Consider the following 27,412-nt stretch of genomic DNA (forward strand, 5'->3'; position numbering starts at 1 on the left):
TTTAGGTTCAAGTAATGTAAAATAAAAAAAAATTAAAAACTTAATTAATTGTAATAAAATGATTAAAACTCAAATAATTTTTGAATTTTTATTAAAATTTTTTTTCTTTTATGCCAATAAAAAAGAATTAAGAAGGGATCAAATTACACTAGTGCAAAACTTTTTAATTTTGCACTTTTTTTTATCAATGATTTTGATAGATTCAAAAATAAGATTAAATTATTTTTTCTTTTTTTGACTTATTTTTCTTGTTCCTTAAATTTATTGAAATTAATAATTAAAAAATTTTAAATTTTAAATTTTTTTATGTAACTTAAATCCCTTTACCAAAGAATTTGGCTATAAATCTACCATACATATATTTTCATCTCATGTTACCTAGAATTGTGATATGTGAATTACCACATATACAACCTTCATTTACCATGTAGGACCATTAAGTTTTCAAGTTATTCAATTTTAATTATCCCTCTTTTATATCTTTTCTCTTAGGGTTTAAAATTAAGAATGTTTCATCTTCCATTTTTGATTTAATGCCTCACAGATATCTATATTCTTCTTTCATTTATTTCAAAAAAAATTATTCTATTTTCTTAGTCAAGAGATAATGAATCTTTCTTTACAGCTTGAAATAAGATGAATTTGTATGATTCAAATTCTCTATGTAAGTAACAGATTGTCTCCTCTACTCATTATTATTTATTTATTGCTTTTAATTTTCATTTAAAAAAAACCATTCATCTAACATTTTATTATAAGTATAAATATTTTTTACTTTAATTTTTTTTAAAAAATTTGTTCTTTATATTGAAAAGTTTAGTGAGTACATTCATCCATAAATATGATTTCTTAAATGGATATTAATTACCAAATTCTAGGTTATAACTTTTTATCTCTTTTTTTTTTTTAAATTTTTTTCTATTTCTTGCATTTAATTAAAAAATTTTTCTCATTTTTTATTGAAATCTAAAAACAGAACAGTCTTCCTCTTATTTGAAAAATCCATTTTAACAAAAAAATTCATTATCTTATAAGGAATTATCAAATTTAAAATTTATTTAATAATTATCTAATCACCTATTTTTTATTTAAGTTATTTGTAATCTCTTATGTAATGTAGGTATTTTTTTCTTTTTTCAATTATAAAAATTATATTTTTGTTATATTATTATCATTGTAATATAGTTTTGATTTAATAGTAAAAATTTTAATAAAAAACATGAAATAAATCACAACAATTAATTAATAATTTTTTTTATTTTTTAAAAATGAAATGAATAAGAGATATTATTTTAGACTATGAATTAATTCATAATTTAATTTAGATTTATTTATCTTTTTAATTATAAAAAATGTGACTTTTTTTTTTTTTTTTTGTATTTCTAACCATGATAACTTTCGGCGCTGGACAAGGTCATCTGATTTGATCAGTAGCTCCTCTCTTTCCTCTTTCTCTATCCTCTTCTCAAAGTAGTAAAATCATTTCTCTCTTTTGCTGCAACTAAACGAGACAGCTTCGATTGCCACAAGCAATGGCTGGTTCCACCGGCGGAACCAGTTCTTCCAATCCCTCATTGAACCCTTCTGCTCCCAAAATCCTATTAGCCAAGCCATCAGCTGGGCCGGTCCCTGGTAAATTTGGACGCGGAGGTGGTGAAGATGAAACGGCGCCACATCGGGCCCGTCTCCCTCCTGTTGGTTCCCTCAACCTCCTTTCTGATTCCTGGGAGTTCCACATCGATCGCTTTTTGCCCGTAAGAAAAGAAAAAGAAGTTTACGTTTCCTTTTAACTCTTTATGTTGTATTTGGATGCAAAAGTTTCAGATGCAATGGAACTGAAAATAGTTCTTTTAAGCTTAAATTATTTTCGGTTTTCAAGTCTCCATTTGATTGTTTATTTTAGCTATTTGAAGTTTTTTTGAGCAAATGGTAGAAAGGAAAAGTATAATTAATTCAAAATGAATGAATGAATGAATGACTAAATGTAATTCTAACTGGTTAGATATAAAAGTAAAATCCTGCATTTTGTTATTTAAAAATTTAAATTTGTGAAATTTATTATTTGCTTTTTTATCCAAATGCTCCTTTATGTTTTTTTTTTTTTCCTTGTTTTTTTTAGTGAAAAGCATGTAGCAAAGATAGCGACCATAAATAGCCTAAACTGTGGGTATTTCAAAGAGGTAAAGAATCAGATAGTTTTGTTGGCTTAAATTTTTTGGTTGCTTTTTTGTTAATTGCAGTTTTTGACTGAGAATACTGATTTTACCGTGGTTGGAGTCATCGGTCCACCAGGTGTAGGCAAGTCCACGATCATGAACGAGCTTTATGGTTTTGATGGGATCTCACCTGGTTTGTATCCTTTCATAATTTATTCTTTTGTTTCACTTCTTCAATAAGCAATATGAAAGTGCCTTATTATCTTCCATTGAAAATTGTTTTGATTGTTGAGTTAATTGATGAATTCTCAGATCTCCAGTATTGGGATAGATTGAGAAAACACAGAAATTGTAGTTTTCTGATTACTATATGTTAATTTGTTATGCTAAGGCTGTACTAGTTCTTGGAATCGTGCTTATCTTCTTGGAGTCCAAATTGGTGATCTACTTTATCACTTGTTAGTTTCCTATTAGGAATTCTAGTCCTAGTAGGTTTAGGAGTAGCCTAGGAATTCTTTTTAACTGCCTATCTGATCTTCAAATTTTAGCAGTTGATATCTACATAGGATTGAGATTTTAAAAAGAAGGCTGGAAGTGAGGTGTAGGCTATATTGTGATATCTTTTCTATGTGGCTCCTAGTGATGTATCTTACATGGATTAAAACTTTAGCCATTTATCTTACAATAGGAGCAAAAAAGTAGCCAATTAGAAAAGAGAAAACATGGGAACAAGCCTTACATTTAACAATTTGAATAAAGTTCGACAATTTAGCTTAGGAGTATGAATCGTTTGGCATAGAAACTGATAACTGAAGGAAGAAATTATTACCTTTTAGTAATTGGAATTACAACTCTTGAAATATTGTGTAAAGTGAAAAAAAAATAGAAAAGTACTAGAGATGTTGGCCGGGTAGGAAGATGAAAGAATGGGAAAAAAAGGAAATGGAAACCAATTAATGAACCCAAAGAAGAGATGAAAGCTTTGTTCAGTTGTGTAAATGTGTATTTTGTTTGAAATGTCTAACTTGAGCAAATATTTCATGGACAGAGTAGTGGGTTCTGGGGCCATTGTTAAGTGTTCCTGTAGTATCTATTCTACATAACTGGGTACAGAAGAAACTTTGGAGTTGTGGCAAAAATTGGTTTCCACTCATTATTAAAATGAAATAAAATTTGAAGGGGGAAAATTGAAATACTTTATTATGTAATTAACCTTACTCCCATGTATTATTAATATATATGGGAATACGTCAACATTGGCCAAATGAAGAAAATATATATTATATATAGAATTTAGTTTAATTACCGGTAGAGCAATTAATAATTGAACATGTGAAAAAATAGTTTAACATATAAAGTAAGGGGAATGATATACATTGCAATATATAGTGTCAAACTACAAATTAGTGTAAAAATATGTACTATATTTAGTATTTGAAGAAAATTGCATCATGTTCAGATTTAGGGATCATATCTTAAGGCTTTAAACCTTGAGCAGAACCATAATTATGCAAGTTGATATTATGTTGTGAACAGTGTTTTAGGTACTATGGCAGCTGATAGGGAAAGAATGCATACTATCTTCCTAGGCATTTGTGCTTCAAAAGAAAACAATTGTGAAATTGTGATTTCATTGATGAAAAAACTGACCTTTTGATAGAATTTTGATCAATGAAATTATGAGAATTTTGGCTTTTAGAAACTTGGATGCCAATAAGATATTGTGCATTCTTTTGTGTGAAAAAACTAAGAAATAAAATTGTGTGAAAAACTAATAGTAAAACTGAATGTATATTGAAAAATTTCTTATAAAGAATTGAACAAGCACCTTAGGTTTATATACAACTAACTAGTGGGTAAATTAAGAAACTAAATCTTCCTAAAATTGATCCTATAATTGAGGGATTGTCTATACTAATTTTTTGTCCTTAATTCTAAGGATACAAATACTTAATTATAGAGATGCAAATATAAATATATAGACTATAGGATTACAACCAGCTATCAATAAGTGTTTTCTCACACTCTTTTTCAAGCTAGAGAATAGGTTTTTTCCATTCCCAGCTTGGAAATAATTTCTTGAAATGTTGCACTGTTGAGACCTTTAGTCAACACATCTGCAAGTTGACCCTTAGTTGATACATACGGTGTACAAATCAACCCACTATCTAGTTTCTCCTTTATGAAATGTCGGTCTACTTCAATGTGTTTTGTTCTGTCATGCTGCATAGGATTGTGTGCAATGCTTATTACAGAGTTGTTATCGCAGTAGAGTTTTATTGGTCTATCCCACTTGATCTTTAAGTCTTCTAAGATAATTTTTAACCATAGTAGTTAACAAATTCTTTAAGCCATTACTATGAACTCTGCTTTAGTACTTGATCTTGCCACCACATTATGTTTTTTACTCCTCCAAGTTACAAGATTACCACCTAGGAAAGTGCAGTAGCCTAAAGTGAATCTTCTATCAGTTACTAAATCTGCATAATCAACATTTGTATATGCCTCTAGAGCCAACCTTGAATTTTTTTTGAATAAGATACCTCTCCCAGGATTGGTCTTCAAATAGTGCAATATAAGACGCCTATATGTGTTCTTTTTTAGGACTATACATAAATTGACTTATCAAACTCACAGTATATGCTATATCAGGTCTAGTATGTGAGAGATAAATGAGTCTTCCAACTAATCTTTGGTACATCTCTCTATCTACAGTAGCATCTCATCAGCTTCTCCAAGTTTATGATTAGGATCTATAGGGGTATTTACAGGTTTACATGCGAGCTTCCCAATTTCTTTCAAAAGATCCATCACATATTTTTGTTGTGAGATTGAAATACCATGCCGTGAGTGAGCTACTTTAATTTCTAAGAAGTACTTCAATCTCCTTAGCTTTTTTATCTAAAATATTCTAGACAAACACTATTTTAAAGATTCTCTCTTTTTCATCATCTCTGGTTACAATTATATCATCAACATACAATAATAGAACTGTGACTCTCACCGAATCAGAGTGTTTGATAAACAATGTGTGATCTCCTTGACTTTGCTTATATCCCATTGCTAGCATCATTTTGGCAAATCTCCCAAACTAAGCCCTAGGAGACTGTTTAAGGCCATATAAAGCCTTTTTCAGTTTGCATACTTTGTTTGCATCTAAATGACCTCCAAATTCCGATGAAACTTTCATATATATTTCTTCTTCCAAATCACCATGTAGAAAAGCATTCTTTATATCAAATTGTTGAAGCTGCCAATTGTAATTTGCAGCCAATGATAACAAAATCCTAACTGTATTCATTTTGGCAACTAGAGCAAAAGTTTCTAGATAATCCACTCCATAAGTTTGAGTATAGCCCCTAGCCACCAACTTGGTTTTATATCTTTCAATAGTACCATCTGCCTTGTATTTTACAGTGAAAACCCATTTACATCCAACTAGATTTTTTTCCTTTAGGCAATTCTACCAGTTCTCATGTCTTATTTTTCTTTAGGGCCTCTTTTTTTATTTTCATGGCTAGTATCTAAGCTCACAAGGAAATTTTTGTGGGATGGTGAGAATTTTTCAAATAACACAAAATTAGAGATTGAGTATAGTGGATGCTTAGTACATTCTTTGGTTCCTTTCCTAATGGCAATAGGTAGATCATAATCACTAGTTATAGTTTTAGGAGATTCATGCTCATTTTGAGAAACAGAGTCAAAGATTGTAGTTACCTCATTTCTAGAGTTAGGATCAAGTTCTTGGACTTGCATTGGTTCAGGATCTGGAACTTTACCTCTTGAGTACACCTATAATTCCTTCATACAATTAAGAACAATATTATCCTTTGTCACATCTTTTGTGTTTGGAATAGGTTCAGACTCAAATTCAGTGTTTGACTTAAATTCAGAAGAAATAGGGTTCGACTTAGGAGAATTAATGGTGAAAATGTTGAAGAGGAGGACAAATCAAGCAAAAAGAAATCTTTATCCTTATCTTCCATGAATGAAGTCTTCCCCTGAAAATAAGGTTGAGTGAAAAATGGTTTACTTTCTTCAAAAGTGATATCTGCAAACGCATAGAATTTTTTGGTAAAAGGATGATAGCACTTATACCCTTTCTAAGTTGACGAATACCTTACAAAAATGCAGTTACTTGCTCTAGGATCCAACTTCCCCCTATTATGATTGTGAACATGAACAGATGATGTACAACCAAATATCCTACGTTTGAGGTTGTTTGCGGTATTAAAGTTGGGATAGAATTGTGAGAGTAGTTCCATAGGAGTTTTAAATCCCAAAACCCTTAAAGGTAACCTATTTATAATATGTGTGGTAGTGAGAACAACTTCCCCTTAGTAGGATTTGGGTATGTTTGCTTGAAAAAGTAAAGCTCGGGTTGTGGCTAGTAAATGACTGTTTTTCCTCTTTGCCACTCCATTATGCTGTGGAGTATTAACACAAGATGACTCATGGGTAATCTTTTCTTTTTGGAAATAGGTAGATAAACTCTGGTTGAAATAGTCTCTTGCATTATTAGACCTAAATCTCTTGATTTTCACTCCAAATTGATTTTGGATCATGTTTTGGAAGCTTAAAAATACACCATTCACATCTAATTTGAATTTAAGTAAAAATATCCAAGAGACCCTAGTACAATCATCTATGAAAGAAACAAACCACCTTGCACTAGAAATATTAGGAATTGTAAAGGAACCTCATATGTCATTATGAATCAAGTAAAAAGGAGTAGAACTTCTTCTATTGCTAACTGGAAGAGGCACATGTCTATGTTTTGCAAGTTCACAAACATCACAATGAAAATTTTTGGTATTTAATCCTTTGAACAAAGAAGGAAACATGTTTTTCAAAGTTCCCAAAGAAGGATGTCTAAGACGAAAATGATAAATCCAGATTTTTTCTTTATTGGGAGATTTTTTAAAAAGAAATGACAAAGGTAAACTATTCTTGATATTACTTGTGTTGTTTGATGTCTTAAGATAGTATAGTCCATCCTTCTCTATAGCAAGTCCAATCTTCTTCCTCGAACTCTAGTCCTGAAATTCACAATAAAAGGGGTAAAAAGTCACTTTGCAGTTTATGTCTCTGGTAGGTTTTTGTATAGATATCAAATTAGTAGACAATCCAAGAACATGAAGAAAATTTTTAAGAACAAACGAGGGATTAATTTGAACATCTCCTAATCTTGCCACTGTAGTAAGTGAACCATTTGCAACAACAATTTTCTTATTACTGGGACAAAGGGTATATGTACTAAACTTCTGTGAAGAATGCATCATATGGTTTGTGGCTCTTGAGTTAATGACCCAAGAACTCGTAATAGGGTTAACTGAGACATTTAATCCATGAGAACTAGAAGCTTTACCTGAACTAAAGACCTTACCCAAAGAACATACCCTAATAGGCTTTTCAAGAGTTTTCAATAGGCATCTTAGTTTCTCAATCTCTTCTTTGTCCAACTTTCTTTGTTCTCGAGACTTTTGTAGTACTCCGGTGGTTTTACCAGTTGTCACTTTCACAAATCGGGTAGTAGTGGTAGATTCTGCAATCTCTGGCATGGTTATCTTTTCTTGGACTGAAATGAGTCTTGATAGTAAAAGTTTAATCAAAGACGATTCTAGGTAATGAAGGCCAAAGGAAAAACATAAGACTAAAAGATTTAACAAGATTTGGCTATGAAAGCCTGAAATAGAATTCAACAATAAAGGCTGAAAAAATTTTCTTCCCAAGAAAAGCCTAAAGCTTTGATACCATGTGGAAAAACCAAGAAATAAAATTGTGTGGAAAACTAAGAGTGAAACTGAATGTATATTGAAAAACTGCTCATAAAGAATTATACAAGTACTTTAAGTTTATATACAACTAACTAGTGGGTAAACTAGGAAATTAAATCTTCCTAAAATTGATCCTATAACTGAGGGATTGTCTATCTTAATTTTTTGTCCTTAATTCTAGGGATACAAATACTTAATTCTAGGGGTATAAAGACTTAATTCTAGAGATTCAAATATAAATATACAGATTATAAGATTACAACTAGCTGTAAATAAGTGTTTTCCCACATTCTATATTCCTTTTTTTCTCTATCTATGGCTATGATACCTTGAAATACTATGAAAAACTCTAGAACAGCTCTTAAACTTGCTTTGTTCTAGTTCTGCAGTTCTCTGGAATTTCTGCCACTCTACCCCTTGGTTCTAGCCTTCTTTTGACATCAAATTTGTATTGAATCATACCTTAATTGAGTCCCAAAACCTAACTCTACTTCTAACAAAACCATATTAATTTTCTATGCCTAACCTGCAATAAATCTTAAGTAGGCATACTTTCTCATTTGTTCTACATCAAGCCAATTTCTATGATGCATATGGTATGCCATTTATCAGGCTTTACTCTACTAGTTGATCATACTTATAACAAACTAAGTGATCTCATCCTCTTCTTGGAAGACTTACCATATCCACAGTAAGTTTCTATGTTAAAAGAGGAGGACCATTTGTTGCTCTAATTGGTGCTTGAATGCCATGCTGTTTCTATTGAAGTTTAGATCTTTTTCTGCATATGGCTATTATCCAATAGGTAACTCTAGCATGCTAATTTGCAGGGACGCTGCCACCTTTTGCTATACAGTCGGAAGACACCAGAGCAATGGCAAGGCATTGTACCATAGGTATTGAACCAAGGATTTCTGCTGAAAGGCTTATACTACTTGATACCCAGGTTCCAAGTTTACTACTCTCTTTTGTTTAACTTTCCTTTTCCTTTTCGACAGACTGTAATGATCAAATGATATATGTATTTTCTTTTGAAGTATGTTTTGAATTTTCAAAATTCTAGTTAAGGCTATATGAAGAGAATTATGAGCTTTTCTGATGTTATTATAAAGTTCTCTTGATAGGAGGAGATTATGAGAAAGCTCTTCCCATCAATATACCTTTTAGAGGGGAAAAAGATGAAGTAGAAGAAAATTGAATACCTTTGATGCATTTCTATTTGATTATTTATGTTATTTTATTTTTTTGAATTACGTTTGGAAAGTATTGAACCTTGAAAGATTAATGGTTAGAGGTCATTTCCCATAATTGGATAGAACTTCTCCACAATATTTCACATATTCATGTTTTCTCCAAGTGCACTAATAAGATCAAGCTTGATGGCACTAGATAGTTGTTGGAAATTTTGTATCTAATAGCAAACTTTAAGAAAGTGACAACACCTGTGTCCTAAATAGGCATAAAAGTGATTCAATACAAAATAGGAATAAGCTACACAAAGTCTTCTGTGTCCTGAAATTTTTCTTTGTTCTTGTTTACCGTCGCCATTTATCAGTTTCATCTCCTTGCCAAATGAAGCCTTTTAGTTGAGTTTAAAACCTGCCAGTTGCCGTTGCTTATACTATATCTGTGTGCTTTCCTGACATGGAGATGTTATGCATGAGTGCCATTTACCTGTGTGCATGTTTATGTGATTGGAAAGGCATCCACTTTAGCTTTGACATCATTTACTTTAACATGTGTCTTTCTGTTTACATATCAGCCTACTTGTCGCATGGTTGATTGCCCTGAGTATGTCTGATCTCTATAGTCTTTTTGCCCCTTCTCCAATCCATTTTTCTGGTTTTACCTGCTGAGATGTTTAATTGGGGGTCATCATTATACATTCTTCTTGACGTGCAGTCTGTTTTCAGTCCTTCAGTTTTATCTGAGATTATGAGACCTGATGGCTCATCCACAGTTTCAGTACTAAGTGGTGAGTCCCTGTCTGCTGAGCTGGCTCATGAAATTATGAATATCCAGGTAACTAAATTGCAATCATTGCGCATTTTGTTTTAGATATCAATGCTCTATATTTCTTTTACATGATATTTTCCATCTTGCTATGATCTCACTTTGACAATAATCTAAAGTAAAATGTCTGGTGATATACATCTTTTTTTGGGATGCCGCAACAAATCTTTTTAGCTTGGTGTTCTTCTAGCATCCATTTGTCACATTTTGCTGGTGGTGTCTGAGGGAGTTCACGATAACAACATGTGGCACTTGATGTTGATGGTAATATTCTTGTCTTGACAACTTTACATCTTTGGTATGTGTCCATTGTGTCGATAGGACTGGTAGTCTGTTAAAATGGTAATTCTTATCAGTGGTATGACATTTAAGATGACCACAGAAGAAAAATGAGAGGAGAAAATCTTGATGACGTTTGCATAATAGTGTTATTTTGCCAGAGTTTACTAATTTGGATTTCTGATGGGAAAAACATGCAAGTCATTTACACTTGAATGTGCTATACAAACAAGAGGATAGGCAAAAGAGAATGCAAATCATTGACCTTATGGCCTTTGATTTAAAAGAGAAAATAATCCATATTCTGTCTCCAATTCTTTAAATGCTAAAGAAATAACTTGATTACTGGCCAAAAGGAAATAACTTAATAACCTGATTATGTATCTTTATGTTTTAAACTCTTGCAACAAATTATTGTTTATGCTAATTATTAAATTTCTTTCTCTCTGCAGGTTGACTTATTGAAACATGGCATTCCTGATCCATCTTCGATAACCCCTCTCCATTCACAGAGCTCTACATTGGGGCCTGACAAAGAGGTCAAAGATAAAGTTCATGAGGGTGAAGAGCATATGGCTACTCCTGTTTTTGTGCATACAAAGTAAGTTATATTTTCCTCAATGATACTGTTAGAATCATGTTGCCAATTTAAGAAATGAATAATAATACAACTTTTTAGTGGATGATACCTTGAATGACACTGCGAAGGAGGCTATATTTTGTCTTTATTAGCTTTAACGTCACAATCAACATTTACCATGATTAATGACTTTTCCATTATTCTCACTATTTCTATAGCATCGACCTCCACACCCTTGCCACTCTATTGCCACTCCTACATCATCTGTCACCACCTGCAGTACCACTCTCACTAAAATTGAGAATGTATTAGGATCAATGCTGCCTCTACAACATGTTAAGTGTAAGGATGGTGCTTGATAGTGTTTTGTAACTATTAATTATGAAGACAGCTTTTATAGGCTTTAAGAAGAAGTTTCTTGTGTGCTATCAACTATTATTTATGTAACTGGTAATCTTTTTTCTTTCTTTTGGATACTTGCAAATTTTATTTATCCTAAAAGAGGCAGATAAGCTGCTACTAGTATAAAAGTCTGCTATCAGCAGTAAAATCAGAAATTTTGACAACTTAATCAAACCTATCTAGCCCCCAAGCATTACTAAGCTCCCTGTTTCCCAAGCCCCCTAGCAATATTCCTAATACCATAGAGCTTCAAACGAATAGATGCAGTGATTAAAGAAAAAAGAACAGTGCCTGAATTTTCTTGCCCTCCATTAAGTCTTGTATTCCTTTCTCTCAAGACAAGGTGAATATGAGCACTCCATGCTATGTGAAGGATTACGGACTGTAGAAGATTTAAGAGTTAGTTAAGGAATAAAGTCAAATTCCTTATCTTTAGGAATAAGATCTAGTTCTTATTATTTTGAGTTTTTTTAACTTTCTGTTATCTTTTTCAATTTGAATTTTTTATCTTTTTGTTATCTGGTTTAGTCTATTTATTTTGTAGTTGTTTTCTGTGAAAATAAGAGACAAGATGAATTTCTGATTCTCAAAAACTAACACGGTATCAGAGCTTGAGAGTTGAGTCTAAATCGAAAATTTTTGAGATGGCAAAAACCGCCATGACCAAAGCCACCAGAGACTCGACAACTTCTGGGGATGATGTGGATGGCGCTTAGACCATCTCCTCTACACCATTTCAACAGATTAATTATATCAATTTGAATTCCTCTCTTCAATTAACCATCCATAAATGGAATGGTAAGAATTACCTAGAGTGGGCCTAGTGTGTAAAATTGGTGATTGATGGTAAGGGAAAGCTTGGTCATTTGATAGGTGAAGTGAAGAAACCAACAACAAACGATTCGATGTTGAAAGCATGAAGGTTTGAAAATTCCATGGTAATTGCCTGGCTTATCAATTCTATGGAATCTACAATTTGGAAACTGTTTATGTTCTTACCAACAGCCAAAGAAGTGCTGTTCATGATACTTATTCAGATTTGGAGAATTCATCCCAAATATTTGAATTAAAGACAGTTTTGGCAGTCCAAACAAGGTGATCGAGAAGTAACCACTCATTACAATGAGATTACAACTTTATGGCAAGAGTTGGATTTGTGTTATGATAAGGAATGGGACTTCACCAATGACGGCGTGAGATACAAAAAATGGATGGAGAATGATTGAGTCTACATGTTTCTAGTCAAAGGTTGAATTTTGAGCCAAAAACCACTGCCATCCATCCGAGATTTTTTCTTTGAAGTACAAAGGGAGGAGGCCTGACATAAGGTGATGTTGAATAGAGAATCACGGTGGAATACTGATTTAGAAAGCTCTGCTCTTGTATCAAAAGGACTTGACCAAGAAAGAGATAGAAGAAACATAAAAAGTCATGGTGTGATCAATATAAAAAGGCTTGGCACACTCGAGAAACATGTTGGAAATTGCATGGGAAGCCTCAAAACTGGAAGAAAAAAGCTAGTGGAGATAACAGAGCTTTCCAGGTGTCCAATACTGATCAAGGGCAACAAACTGCTTCAAAATGCTTCCTTTCACCAAGAATCAACTAGAGCACCTATACAAACTTTTCCAATCTCCCTCTTTCAATGTAAACTCCCTTTTCCAATCTCCATCTTTCAATGGCCCAAGGAAAAGTATAAGCCTAATCTTTGGTTAAAATTTTGGAGCAGCCCATTACCCATTCAAATTCCCTTGGTCAATATTCCATCCAATTCATTTGAATTTGGTGACATCATTGGTGATGAAATTCCAAATTTGAAAATTTATTTCAAATTTTAGATTTATCAATATTCAAACCAACCTAGCTCGGATGCCAAACCTAAAGGTTTATTAATTTCAAAACAAACTCTAACAACTCTCACTTACTAAATCACCTTCTATCATTACGGAATGTAGTTATTTATGGGTGATCTTGGAGCAACTCTTCAAGACTAGAAAGTTGGACAGACTACTACTACTGGCTGTAAAATATAATACATAATAACATAACTAATGGACGACAAATGTAGGATGGAATATGATTGTTGCTTTTTGTATAACTTGCAAGTGCACAGATCAAGAAATAAAATGGAAGTATTCCAATATCATCTCCCAAAAGATTATAGATTGTAATTGTTGGATGGTTCTCAAGTACCAAAGTTGAAATCCTAGACTCTTATATCTAAACAAATGGATTTGGGGTTCAATTGCAAAATAAGAAAAGAAATATTGAAAACCAATGTGGGTTAGATCTTAATTTCACTAATTGTCACTTGGGAGGTAAAAGACAGAGCCAAACTAGATCTAAGGAAATAATAATTGCAAACTTGAAAATAATGAAAGCTTGACATTGCCAAAAGTAAAAGACTAAAGGGATCAAGATTTATAACATGAAACTTAAAAGCTTGTAGGAAAAAGAGTGGTGGCTGAAATTAATGTTGTATAAAAGAGAACTTAGAAAGCAAGCTTGCATGAAAGCAAATTAAACTAGAAGAATAAAGATGATTGCCGAAATAATGAAGTAAGAATGCTTGAAGAACAAATAAATCTTAAAAAGAAATGCTAATTGTATTAAAGAAAAGAAAAAAAACAACAACTTTGTTATTGGCAAATCTGTCACCTAAGCCAATAACTAAAACTAAAAAAAAAAAAAAATAACTAAAGTAAAAAACTAAGAAAAGAAAAGAGAGAAAAGAGAAGTGAGAAGTGAGAGATGATGGAATGAGATGAATGGCCTTCCTACTCATAGAAGGGGTTTTGGCCAAGTGAGGGGATAGGGTTGCAATGTTTGAATTTAATTCAAATTCCTAAAGATAATCCTATCTTAATCTTCAAAGTTGCATGACAAAGGTAGAATCCTCATCTAGTGGCTTTAAACCCTAAAAACATGAAAATAACATTAAAAGTACCAAAATCCATCAAAAATTTAAAATTTAGCACTAATTTTAACATTAAAAAACTTTATAATTCTAGGTGCTATCATACCCCCACACTTGAATCTTTTCTTGTCCTCAATCAAAACACTGAAATTAACAAAACTACAAATCATTATACATACTCGTAAAGACAAAAATTACATAAACTTCCTTTCATGCACTATCACATAATACAAAGTTAAATATAAACATAGAGTTACAAGAAATTCCTTCAAAAACAAGCTCCCAATATCTTCTTTTACACGTGAATTTACTCAATCCTTAATTCATGCATATAACTTAAGTAAAAAGACTGTAGAACTTTTTACTCAAATACATAATAGATTTCATATATTCACTTTCCCTTTCCCTCTCCATGAATGTTAGACTTACATACTTGACTTGAGTAATGTACAGCTTGGATCAAAGTAGGAAAAAGGAAATTTAGGCTCAAAACCCTTAGCTTACTTTATTGAAATTTCATGTACTTTGATTTGAACAATTGAAAGCATTTTGAAACTTTGAACATTTGAGGCATCACTTTTATTTTTCACGGCATTTTTTTTTTACTTTAGCCATTTTTGGCTTTATTGGGCTTTGCCTTTAATTTTGCTGTTTTCATTTTTTGTTTTCATTCCTTACGCCTCCTTCCTCCCAAATAGATAAAAATGTCCATAATGTATAAGTAAGCTCAATTGGGTTAGGTAGAAACAAAAGAAGGAATAATAATAAAAGGAACAAGCTCATCGGGATTATTATGTGGTTAAAAATAACAAAGAAAAAAGATAAATGTAACAAGCTCAAAATATAGGTACTAGGGATGCATCATAAAATGTGGGCTTGAAAAACTCAAACAATCCAAAGAAATGCCTAGATCATCTCTTGAATTAAATACAGTCTAAGATTTCACCTTGAGGGTTGAGTAGGTGAATTCTGGAGTACTTATTCTTATCATCAAACTTTTATGCAAATCAACATCTCACAAAATTTTCACAAAAATCATAGCATTTCATTGAAAAAGAATAAAAACAAATGTACAAAAATCATATTCAAAGAGAAACATGCTTAAAAAATTCCTTTCAAGTTCCACCATACTCATAATTAACTTCATATCATACTCAAGTTAATTTTGAAAATATATGTAAAGTTAACTAAATGTGCATAATAATGAAATTTAGCATGCCAAATTGGTTTGAAAGCAAAAATGGGATCACAAATTTTCAAAAAGCATTTAAGTTCACAAAGCATTCTTTCCTCCCCTCTTGCATTTCAAAAATCATAATAAATCAAATCGATTAAAACAAGGGAAAAAGAAATACTCCCCAAATTCACTTTAACATTGAATCATCTTTGGATGAGGCATCATTCTTGCATCCATTTCATCCCTATCAAAACAAACCCAAACAAAAACATCAAAACATACATGTCCTAATAAAAATAAAGAAAACGTAAACCATTAGAGAGAAACTTTGGTTGCTTCCCAAGCAATGCTAGTTTTGGTCAAGCTTGACCATACCTTTTTCCATGGGGTAACATAACTACCCCACACTTAACACTAGCTTCTATCCACTTAATGGTTTTTCTTCTTACCACATCATCAACAAGCTCAACTGGCAATGTGGCTTAATTATTGTGGCTAGATCTCCCACCTCTAGCAATGTCTTCATTACTGCTGGACTACAATAGGTGGGCACTAGTTTTAGTACCAGCGAAAGAGGTGCAATCATTGAAACTATAAGGTTAGATTCGATGACTAAAGGTTCCTCCATGATTGGTTTCATCAAAGTGGTTGATGTGTTCTCATCCTTTTCCTTAGGCTTAATAAAGAGTATTTCTAAAGGTATTAGCAATTCATCAACCAAACAACCCTCATCAATTGGCTTCTCCACCAAATCATGATCTTCATAGGGTTGGGGAATTGGTAAGTGTGGACTATAAGGCTCAAATTCACCTTCAAAGGGACTTGCTAGATTCCTCAAGAATGTCAGATCCTAAAGCTGATCCATCTTCCTTTAGTTTCATTTTATTAGAAAGATTCTCCACTTCTACCATCTCTTCGTCCACCACCCTTACAAATGTTGGCAAATAGATCACAATTGGCACGTCAGCATTTTGCTCTTCAACATATTCTTCAATCTCATACTCTTCCTTTATGTCTTCACAGTTGTCTTCCACCTCATGTTTTGTACTTGCTAAAAGTGCTCTTGCAACTAGGATGAGTTCTTCCTCTTCCCTTGTAGAATGCATATATCCATCATCGTCCTCTCCTATATCTTCTTCTTAAACTTCTTTCTTATTAGATACTTTCACAAAACTAGGTAGGTTCATCGCCATAAGCTCATCAATTTAATCTTTCTCATCATCATCATTAGAAAAATAAGTCCTTTCTTCCCCACAGGAATACATATTGTTGCATGCCTCCTTGCCTTGTTTCTTTGCGTTGGACTTGGTATTACTAGATAAGCTACCTACAGGGCGATTGGCTATTGCTTGGGTTAGTTTACATATTTGATTTTCAAGATTTTTGATGGATGCAGCTTGGCTTTGGATTGTTGCATTGTTGCACTGCATCAATTGGGTTAGCATTTCCTAGTTTGACTTCTTTTCTTAGGGTGGATTGTATGTTTGGGAAGAGTATTGTTGAGATGGATGGTTCATAGCGTAGGTTGGGGTATATGTGGATGATAGCTCTTGATTGCTTCCCCATGCATAACTAGGATGATCCTACCTATCTTGAGTGTAGGTGTTTGGATAAAAATTGGATTGGTTTTCTTGACACCTATCATTATAGTATTTCCCCAAATAACGATGACAATTATAAAATTAACTTTGGACTGAATAAACATGTCTAAAATTACGCTTTTTTTCAAGATCATTTACCTTTTCAACCAAAGAGACTAATTGTGAGGTTATGGTCGAAAGGGGGCCTTTTTCATATCTTTGAGTAGCGCACCATGATGGTTGGATTTGGGAATACTGAAAAGACAGCTTTGCATAGTTCTCAAAAGTTCTAGCCTCATTGTGATATAAGTCTGACATAACAGAAAAAGAAAAGAGAACACATTAAAGCAAGTAAAAGTAAAAAAAAAGAGTTTAGATTACAAAAATTTAGAAAATCCTTATTGATATTGAAAACATCATTATAATCCCTGACAACAGCACCAAAAACTTGATTGTTGCTTTTTGTATAGCTTGTAAGTGCACAGATCAAGTAATAAAATGGAAATATTCCAGTATCATTTCCCAAGTGATTATAGATTGTAATTGTTGGGTAGTTTTCAAGTACCAAAGTTGAAATCCTACACTCTTAAATCTAAACAAATAGATTTAAGGTTGAGTTGCAAAATAAGAAAAGAAATATTGAAAAGCAATGTAGGCTTCGATCTTAACTTCATCAACTATCATTTGGGAAGTAAAAGATAGCAGTAAGGAAATAATAATTGCAAACTTGAAAATGATGAAAGCTTGAGAATGTCGAAAGTAAACGACTAAAGGGATCAAGATTTATAACATGAAACTTAAAAGCTTGTAGGAAAAGGAGTTGTGGCTGAAATTAATCTTGCATAAAAGATAACTTAGAAAGCAAGCTTGCATGAAAGCAAGTTAAATTAGAAGAATAAACATGATTGCTGAAAATAATGAAGTAAGAATGCTTGAAGAACAAATAAATCTTAAAAAGAAATGCTAATTGTATTGAAGAAAAGAAAAAAAACAACTTTGTTATTGGCAAATCTGTCACCTAAGTCAATAACTAAAACTAAAAAAAAAAAAGAAAAAAAAAACTAAAGAAAAGAGAGAAGAGAGGAGAAGTGAGAAGCAAGGGATGATGGAATGAGGTGAATGGCCTCCCTATTTATAGAGGGGGTTTCGACCAAGTGAGGGAATAGGGTTACAAAGTTTGAATTTAATTCAAACGCTAAAAGATAATCCTAACTTAATCTTCAAAGTTGCATGACAAAGGTGGACTCTTGCTTCTTGAGAGTGTTTGGCCGAATGGGGTCTTGAAGAAGAGATCTTGGCTATTCATCCTAGCTTGATGCAATCTTCATTAAATCTCCACTCTTGGTTTTGCTCTCTTTGGCCAAATGTACTAGAGTTGATATAGGCTTGAAATTCGTCAAATGATAATTATCTTTTTCTTGGATTTGAAGTGGCCGAACATGATAAGGATTGGGTTGTTCTTCATGAATGCAATTTCTTCCTTGGGTGCATGACAAGTCCTAGTGCAAGTAGCAGTCTTCAAACGATCTTGCTTGGATCTTGCTTTGGCTAAAAGTCTCTAGTGCCCGTGTGCTTGTGAAACTCTTCAAATGTGCATTGGACCATTAAGGTTTGGCTATTCCTCATCCATTGCATGGCCGAAACTTCCTTGCATGCGTGGATCTTATGTTTTCTCATCCAATGGCTTTAAACCCTAAAAACATGAAAATAACATTAAAAGTACCAAAATCCATCAAAAATTTAAAATTTATCACTAATTTTAACATTGAAAAACACTATAATTTTAGGTGTTATCATACCCCAACACTTGAATCTTTGCTTGTCCTCAAGTAAAACACTCAAATTATCAAAACTATAAATCATTTTACATACTCACAAAGTGAAAAGTTACATAAACTTCCTTTCATGCTCTATCACGTAATACGAAGTTAAATATAAGCATAGAGTTACAAGAAATTTTCAAAACAAGTTCTCAATATGTTATGTTCTTTTACACGTATGAATTTCTCAATCTTTAATTGATGCATATAACTCAAGTAAAAGGAATGCAAAACATTTCATTACATTTCACTCAAAGACAAAATAGATTTCATATGTTCACTTTCCTTTTCCTTCTCAACTAATGTTAAGAGTTATATTCTTAACTCAAGATCAAAAGATCTTTTTGGCTTGTAATGTATAGCTTAGGTCATGGTAGGAAAAAGGAAATTTAGGCTCAAAACCCATAGCTTACTTTCTTGAAATTTCATGGACTTTGATTTGAACGATTGAGAGCTTTTTGAAACTTTGAACTTTTGAGGCATCACCTTTTTTTTTCATAGCATTTTTTTTTTTTTTTAGTGTAACCATTTTTAGCTTTATTTGGCTTTGCCTTTACTTTTGCCGTTTTCTTTTTCTTTTCATTCCTTATGCCTCCCTTCCTCCCAATTACATAAAAATGTCCATAATGTATGAGTAAGATCAATTGGTTTAGGCAAAAACAAAATAAGGGATAAAAATCAAAAGAATAGGCTTAGGCTTATTATGTGGTTAAAATAACAAAGAAAAAGGATAAATTTAATAGGCTCAAAATATAGGTACTAGGGATGCATCACAAAAGGTGGGCTTGAAAAGCTCAAACGATTTAAAGAAATACCTAGATCATCCAGAGTCAAATGCAATCTAAGATTTTGCTTCGAGGGTTGAGTAGGTGAATTCTAGAGTACTTAATTCTTATATTCAAACTTTCATGCAAATTAACATCTCACAAAATTTTCACAAGAATCATAGCATTTCATTGAAAGAGAATAAAAATATATGTTCAAAAATCATATCCAAAGAGAAACAAGCTTAAAAATTCTTTCCAAGTTCCACCATACTCATAATTAACTTCATATCATACTCAAGTTAATCTTGAAAATATATGCAAAGTTAACTAAGTGTGCATAATAATGGAATTTAGCATGCCAATTTGGTTTGAAAGCAAAAACGGGATTGCAAATTTTCAAAAAACATTTAAGTTCACAAATCTTTCTTTTCTCCTCCCCCCTTTCCTCCCGCCCCCAACTTCAAAAATCATAACAAATCAAATTGATTAAAACAAGGGAAAAAGAAATACTCCCCAAATTCACTTTAAGACCGAATCTTCTTTGGATGAGGCATCATCCTTGCATCCATTTCATCCCTATCGAAACAAGCTCAAACAAAAACATCAAAACATACATGTCCCAATAAAAATAAAGAAAACACAAACCATTAAAGAAAAACTTTGGTTGCATCCCAAGCAGCACTAGTTTTGGTCAAGCTTGACCATTCCTTCTTCCATTGGGTACGTAACTACCCCACACTTAACACCAGCATCTATCCACTTAATGGTTTTTCTTACTACCACATCTTCATCAACAGACTCTAACTAGCAGTGTGGCTCAATTATTGTGGCTAGATCTCCCACCTCTAGCAATGTCTTCGTTACCACTGGACTACATTAGGTGACCATTAGGTTCAGTACCAACGAAAAAGGTACAACCATGGAAACTATAAGGTTAGTTTTGAAGACTAAAGGTTCCTCCATGGTTGGTTTCATCAAAGTGGGTGATGCGTTCTCATCCTTTTCCTTAGGCTTAATGAAGGGTATTTTTAAAGGTTTGAGCAATTCATCAACCAAACAAACCTCATCAACTGGCTTTTCCACAAATCATGATCTTTGTAGGGTTAGGGGAATTGGTAAGGGTGCATTGTAAGGCTCAGATTCACCTTCAAAGGGACTATTGCTAGATTCCTCAAGAATGTTAGATCCTAAAATCGATTCAACTTCCTTTACTTTCATTTTATCAAAATGATCCTCCATTTCTACCATCTCTTCATCCACCACCTTAACAAATGTTGGCAGATCAATCATAATAGGCACATCATCATTTTGCTCTTCAACATATTCCTCCATCTCATATTTTTACTCCATGTCTTCACAGTTGTCTTTCATCTTAGGTTCTATACTTGCCAAGGGTGCTCTTGCAGCTAGGATGAGTTTTTCCTCTTCCCTTGTAGAGTCAATATATTCATCATCATCCTCTTGTGGATATTCCTCTTGAACTTCTTTCTCATCAGGTACTTTCACAAAACTAGTTAGGTTCATCACAAGTTTATCAATTAAATCTTCTTCATCATCATCGTTAGAAAAATAAGTCCTCTCTTCCCCATAGGAGCACATATCATTACATGCCTTCTTGCCTTTTTTCTTTGGGTTGGACTTAGTATTACTTGGCAAAGTACCTACAGGGTGATTGGCTATTGCTTGGGTTGGTTGACCTATTGGGCTTTCAAGATTTTTGATGGATGTAGCTTGGTTTTGGATTGTTGCATTGTTGGACTGCATCAATTGGGTTAGCATTTCTAGGTTCGACTTATTTTCCTCAGGTGGATTATATGTTTGAGGAAAGTATTGTTGAGATGGAGGGTTCATAAGGTAGATTAGGGTATATGTGGATAATAGCTCTTGATTGCTTCCCCATGCATAACTAGGATGATCCTCCCAATCTTGAGTGTAGGTGTTTAAATAAAAATTGGATTGGTTTTCTTGAATGTAGGTGGAATTCTAGACAAAATATTTTGCTTTTTGTCCAAACTCTTGAAATTCAAAGAGATAAAGTTCTCCTCCATTTGAAATTCTTTAAAGCTAAAAAAAAGAGTCATGGTGAAGTTCCAAATCTCTTTGGCCGAATGTACTAGAGTCCATTTAGGCTTGAAATTCTTCCAATGATAATTATCTTCTTCTTGGATTTGAAATGTATGAACATGATAAGGATTGGAAAGTTTTTCATGAATGCAATTTCTTCCTTGGGCGCATGACAAGTCCTAGTGCAAGTAGAAGTCTTCAAACAATCTTGCTTGGATCTTGCATTTGCTGAAAGTCTCTAGTGTCCATATGCTTGTGAAACTCTTCAAATGTGAATTGGACCATTGAGGTTCGGCTATTCCTCTTACATTGCATGGCCAAAACTTCCTTACATGCATGGATCATATGTTTTCCTCATTCAATGGCTTTAAACCCTAAAAACATGAAAATAACATTAAAAGTACCAAAATCCATCAAAATTTTAAAATTTAGCACTAATTTTAACATATAAAAACACTATAATTTTAGGTACTATCAGAATAAGATCCCACATGTGACAAAAATCAAATTCAAATAAATTCCTATTTGTCAACCTTGTGTTGGTAGATGTAAGCTCTCTTGTGCTAGAAAAGGAGTTTGAAATTAAATCATCAAATTGCCAAATTGGATTTGGAATGAGTTTTCCTATGTGTTGGAAAAGATATTTGAATTGTAAGAAATCTCAATTTGTGAGATTTAAAGATGTAATAAGTCTTTCAATATGCTAAAAAAGTTGTTTGAAATGTGAATCACCATTGCTCAGACTTGGAGTTGGATTTAAATTTTCCATGTGTTGGAAAAGAGTTTTGAAATGTAAAACATTATTTTGTCAAATTTGTAGTTGGTAAATTTCCTTAGTGTTGGAAAGAGACTTTGAAATATTAATCTCCAAATTGTCAAACTTCAAGCTAAAAAGTCTTTCTATGTGCTGGAAATATGGGTTGCAATTGCTATTGAAGTCTGCTTGCAATATTGAGGCTAACTATAAGAAGTTCACTACGGGTTGTCATATGCTAGTACCTTCATCAAGTGAGGTATTATATAGAGTGGCCACATCCATACATTTAACTGATGATAATATTAATCCTATTCTTAAGAAGTTAGTATATAAAAAGATTGAGCAAATACTGAGGGAAAATGCAGCAAAATATAATGGTGCTGTGATAAAAGGAGTTTTCATTCAGATATATCATCTATGTGAGTATTCCTTAGCATTGAAAGAGTGTCCTAAGATCTCAGGCATGGATCTTCTTACCCAAATTGTTAAAGATATGGGATCAGACATAGGAAGTATGAAGCTACCCGAAGTCAAAGCAATTAAGCGTAGACAACGTTGTTATTCTAATCAGATAACTGTTTTCAATCGTAAGTTTAACCAAGGGCATCCTTTCATTATAGCTGATATTGGAATACTAACAAATTTGAAGTTTGTAAAAATTTTTCAGATTTAGATTTTCATCACCAATGATGTCATCAAATTCAAATGAATTGGTTGGAATATTGATCAAAGAATTTCAGGGTGTAGTGGGCTGCTTCAGAATTTTAACCAAAGATTGGGTTTGTACTTTGACTTGCCACAGTGTTGGGCTGGTTCGATGTTAACCTGTCAATATGGGACTTTGAATGGATATTTTCAATGGGCTCAAATTGACGGTTTGCTCCAAAATCATTAGTTTATTTGAATTTGATTTTCTATCACATGGGAGTCTTATTCCATCCTACATTCTTTCTCTATTAGTTATGTTATTATTTATTGTATTTTACACCTTGTTGTAATAGTCTTTTCTAACTTCTTGGTCTTGGAGGGTTGTTCCAAGATTACCCATAAATAACCTCATTCTGTAATGAGGGAAGGTGATTCATTAAGTGAGAATTGTAAGAGTTTTATAAACCTTTTGGTTTTTATCTAAAGTTCTGTATCTCTTGGGTGGATTTCCTTAGAGTGGTGAGCTTTCCTAACTCTTTTCTTTAAGATGGTGAGTTCCGTATCCTTAGAGCTAGAGTTATCTTTCTTATTTCTTTTGAGATTGTGAGTTCTGTATTCTCACAAAAAGTGAGATTATCCTTATTCTTTGTGAGTGTTGTGAGTGTGATTAAATATCAAAATCACTTCATTCTCATTTTCTGGTATCAACTTGGTATCAGAGCTTTGGTTTGTGCAAACCTAGTGTACTTAGCTTTGGTTCGTACAAACTTGATGTACTTAGCTTTGGAACATGTGATACCCGATGTGTGCAAAGCTTTTATAATCTATTATCATTGTTGTTCTTGAAGAAGATTTCAAAGACAAGTTTTTGATCTACAAGTGGATGAGATAAGAAGAACGATCTAGCAACTTCAACAACGTCTTGACCATTTGGTAAATCATGATTCAGCTAGAAGAGTTGATGCATCCAGAATTAAGGAGAAGAACCCAACCTTTTTTATCAAAAAGAGAGGGAAGAGTTTAGTATTGAATATGGTCATCGTAAACTAAATCATATCAATTGTGACTGTCATCATGATGTCAAACTTGATATTCCAGAATTTGAAGACTATGCAATCTGATGAGTTCTTTGATTTGTGGATGATAAATATGTGGAAGAAGAGGAAGAATGCAAAGGCACCTTCAATAAAACAATAGAGCTCACAGAACCTGTATATGATGGGCATGTGGAAAAAGAAAGTGAAGTTCTTGTTCTCCACAAAGATCTTAACATTGTTAATGTAAAAGATGAGTGGCTACATGAATATGTATTCAACACAATAGACCCATCTCAAGAAAAGGTGTGTAATGTTATTTCTGCTAGTGGAATCAGCACAATTATAGTGGCAACAACCATGGTAGATAAATTTCAATTACAACCAAATCCACATTTGAAGATTTTGTTTTGTGTGAAGATATACCTTTGGAAGCTTGTCACATTTTGAGAAATCCATGGAAATATGATGGAATGGTTTTTCATGATGGCTATCAAAACAAGGAGAGGATTGTGGTGCAAGCCAACAAACATGGAAGGTCAGCTACATTCAAGGATGGTGATTTGAATTGAAAAGAGAGACTTCACAATGGAAAACATTCTACGATTATACCATACTTAGAAGTGAATTCGACAATGAGTTCTTTTCAATAAGGGGAGAATGATGCAGGAGCAAACCATCAATTCGAGCCTACTGAAAATATCCATTCAAAGGCCCAAATTGATGATGGTTTAGCATCCAACCCATTTTTTGGGGACAAGGAAGACTTTTCAGCTCAAGTTTGACAATTTGGAGATTAACGTTTCAAAGTCTCTTTTCTAGAACATGGGAAAAGTTACCAACTCCAAGTTTGGCAAAATGGTGTTTTGCATGAGAAGTTTAAATCCAACTTCAGGTATGATCATTGTTGATTCACATCTCAAACAACTTTTTCAGCACATTGAAAGACTTATTCCATCTCTAAATCTGACAAATGGAGAATTATTCCAATTTAAATACCTTTTACAGTATATGAGAAGACTCATACTAGATCCAACTTGACAATTTGGTGATTTGATTTCAAACTCCTTTTCCAACTCAAGGGAGCTTACTTGTACCAGCACAAGGTAGATAAATTGGAGTTTATTTGAATTTGCTTTTTTGTCGCATGGCGATCTTATTCCAGCCTACATGCTTTGTCCATTTTTGTCCATTAGTTATGTTATTATATATGGTATTTTACATGTAGGTAGTCTTTCCAACCTCCTAGTCTTGGAGGGTTGTTCTAAGATCACCTATAAATAACCCCAATCTATAATGAGGGAAGATGATTCAATGAGCCAGTAGTGTAAGAATTTGTTTTGAAATTAATAACCTTCTTGTTTTTATCAAAAGTTCAGTATCTCTTGGGTGGATTTTCTTAGAATGGTGAGCTTTCCTAACTCTTTTCTTTAGTGTGGTGAGTTTTGTATCCCTAGAGCTAGAGTTATCTTCTTTATTTTTCTTGGGTGGCGAGTTCTGTATCCTCAAAAAGTGAGATTATCCTTATTCTTTGTAAGTGTGACTAAATCTCAAATTCACTTCATTCTCATTGTCCGGTATCATTGTTCTCTTCCTCCTTTTTCTTCTTAAATAAAATATTTTTTTCAAATTTTTCCTGGTCAAGAGGGTTGTCTGGCTGAGAAAGCTTACTTGGTCCTGGTTAAACTGGATCAAGCGACTAGACAAAGCCAGTTTTTGAAGACACATATTTTCCTTTTCCAATATTGATGCAAATCTTGGCATATTATGTGCATGATTTAAGAGTTAGGGATTGCGTTATTTACATTTTATCTTAAAAAGATCTCAAGGTTATTACATGATGTAAACCTGCAAGAACTTTATAGTCTTTTCAATTTCATATTCTACAAGTATGTGATGGACAAGTACATTGTTTATACTCAGAGATCGTTAAAAGGTCCACAACTGTAACATATCTGTGTTCTTAATGTTTATAGGCTACAAGATCAAGATCTTTCTCCGCCTAATATTGTGCAAACAAAGAAGGCACTTTTACAATATTTCAGCTCCTCTTCATTTATGAGACGTAATTGTGGAAATAAAGCCACTGATCTGTCTTATGCGACTCCGATTAATGCTAAGGGTACAGCATTCTTGGATTTATTTGTGATTCCATGTAAGAACAAAGATGACTCTCCCGGAGCTCAGTGCGAAAGCTATGTCTCCTCACTTTGGAAATTGCGGGATCAGGTCTCTTTTTATGCACCCCTCTTCTCTAGCAGCTATTCTCCTGGCGCTGCCTCTTTATTTTTCTGCCTTTTAAGAAATCCTGTAATATTTTAGCTTTTTGTAAGTCAAAAGGTTTTGCTTCATTATATCAGATATATAACAAGTGTACTTACAGGTTTTATCCATGAACTGCCCTTCTTTTGCAAGGAATGTTTCTGAACGTGACTGGTTAAAAAGTTCTGCCAGGATATGGGAATTGGTGAAGAGCTCTCCTATTATTGCTGAGTATAGCAGAACATTACTAAGTTCTGGTATGTTTAGGAGATAACCATTGTCATCACCTGTATTTGGCTTTTGTGCTGGGGAGACAAAGGATGATTTTCTTGATAAGAGCTAGCGTGCTTTACTTGCTATTTTTTATACAAATTAGCATTTGTCATGTCAAGCTTTCAAATATCAAATTGTAGATAGGGTTGCTGAAAAGATTTTTCTATCTAATGTATCATTTGGTATCCTGATTGCAAGAGAAAATCATGACAGCATCATAGTTGAAAACCTCAATGTTGGAATAGGATATGATTCTTACAAACGTGCTCATGTGTGAAACTACAAGAATATTATGCTGAATTTCTAGCTATCTTTCATGATCTAGCAAGCCAAAGGCACCTTATAGTTCTGGTTCTATATAACTCGATGGTTCAATCCGGGTTTCATAAGCATGCATGAGTATTCCTTTTGCGCTGTGCTGAATATGACTGATGGTTTGGTATGATTTGGTTTATAGCTAAATTAAAGCAGTAGATTGTTACTTCTTCACATCAATAAAGTATCATTTCCAGTTTTTACTCCATCAGATAACCTTAGGTTTGGATTTATCACCTTTGTAATCATTTATCTGATGTATGGATTTGGAACTTGGAAACCTGTCATGGTATTCAACAACTGGACCTTTGTTGTAATGTACTAAAATAACAACTTAAAAATTAAATTATCTGGTTTCCTTTCCTCTCTTAAAATGTTCTTGAGTTGGCTTCAGATGTTGAAACCTGTGCCTGCCTTTCAATTCTCCTACTTCTCATCTAGGGGAATGCCCGCAGTCCACAACAACCTCTTATTATAATGTAAACCCAGTTAGTCTTGGTTGCTTTAATTTTTCTTTTGGATTATTAATAGATTAATTTTTCCAAAGTATGGAGTATGCAGAAGATTGTGTCAACTAAACTTGAAGAACTG

General features: G+C 33.1%; 1 protein-coding gene and 1 pseudogene across 2 annotated transcripts; both read left to right on the forward strand.

Moving 5' to 3' along the window:
* The first annotated feature begins 1,396 nt into the window (after positions 1 to 1,396).
* On the forward strand, positions 1,397 to 26,828 carry LOC111316847 (uncharacterized). 2 transcript variants are annotated; one of them, XM_022919022.2, is made up of 8 exons: positions 1,397 to 1,754; positions 2,241 to 2,349; positions 8,764 to 8,879; positions 9,836 to 9,955; positions 10,121 to 10,210; positions 10,678 to 10,826; positions 25,948 to 26,200; positions 26,355 to 26,828. In XM_022919022.2, the coding sequence occupies exons 1-8, from the start codon at positions 1,533 to 1,535 to the stop codon at positions 26,505 to 26,507; spliced, it is 1,212 nt and encodes a 403-aa protein (XP_022774757.2). In that variant the 5' UTR covers positions 1,397 to 1,532; the 3' UTR covers positions 26,508 to 26,828. The 2 variants fall into 2 exon arrangements, with proteins under 2 accessions (XP_022774757.2, XP_022774760.2); XM_022919025.2 differs by having other exon boundaries at positions 26,387 to 26,828.
* Positions 11,721 to 13,070, forward strand: LOC149511903 (uncharacterized; annotated as a pseudogene).
* Positions 26,829 to 27,412: the final 584 nt, after the last annotated feature.

The sequence above is a fragment of the Durio zibethinus genome, chromosome 24, assembly GCF_047325235.1.
Source record: "Durio zibethinus cultivar Kanyao isolate XHJ-2024 chromosome 24, ASM4732523v1, whole genome shotgun sequence".
NCBI lineage: Eukaryota > Viridiplantae > Streptophyta > Magnoliopsida > Malvales > Malvaceae > Durio > Durio zibethinus.

Excerpts from the sequence above, each read along its gene's own strand:
- LOC111316847 (XM_022919022.2), top strand. The coding sequence starts at position 1,533 with ATGGCTGGTTCCACCGGCGGAACCAGTTCTTCCAATCCCTCATTGAAC. Across the intron at positions 1,755-2,240 it reads ACATCGATCGCTTTTTGCCC|TTTTTGACTGAGAATACTGA; the intron begins GTAAGAAAAGAA and ends TGTTAATTGCAG. Across the intron at positions 10,211-10,677 it reads TGTGGCACTTGATGTTGATG|GTTGACTTATTGAAACATGG; the intron begins GTAATATTCTTG and ends TTCTCTCTGCAG.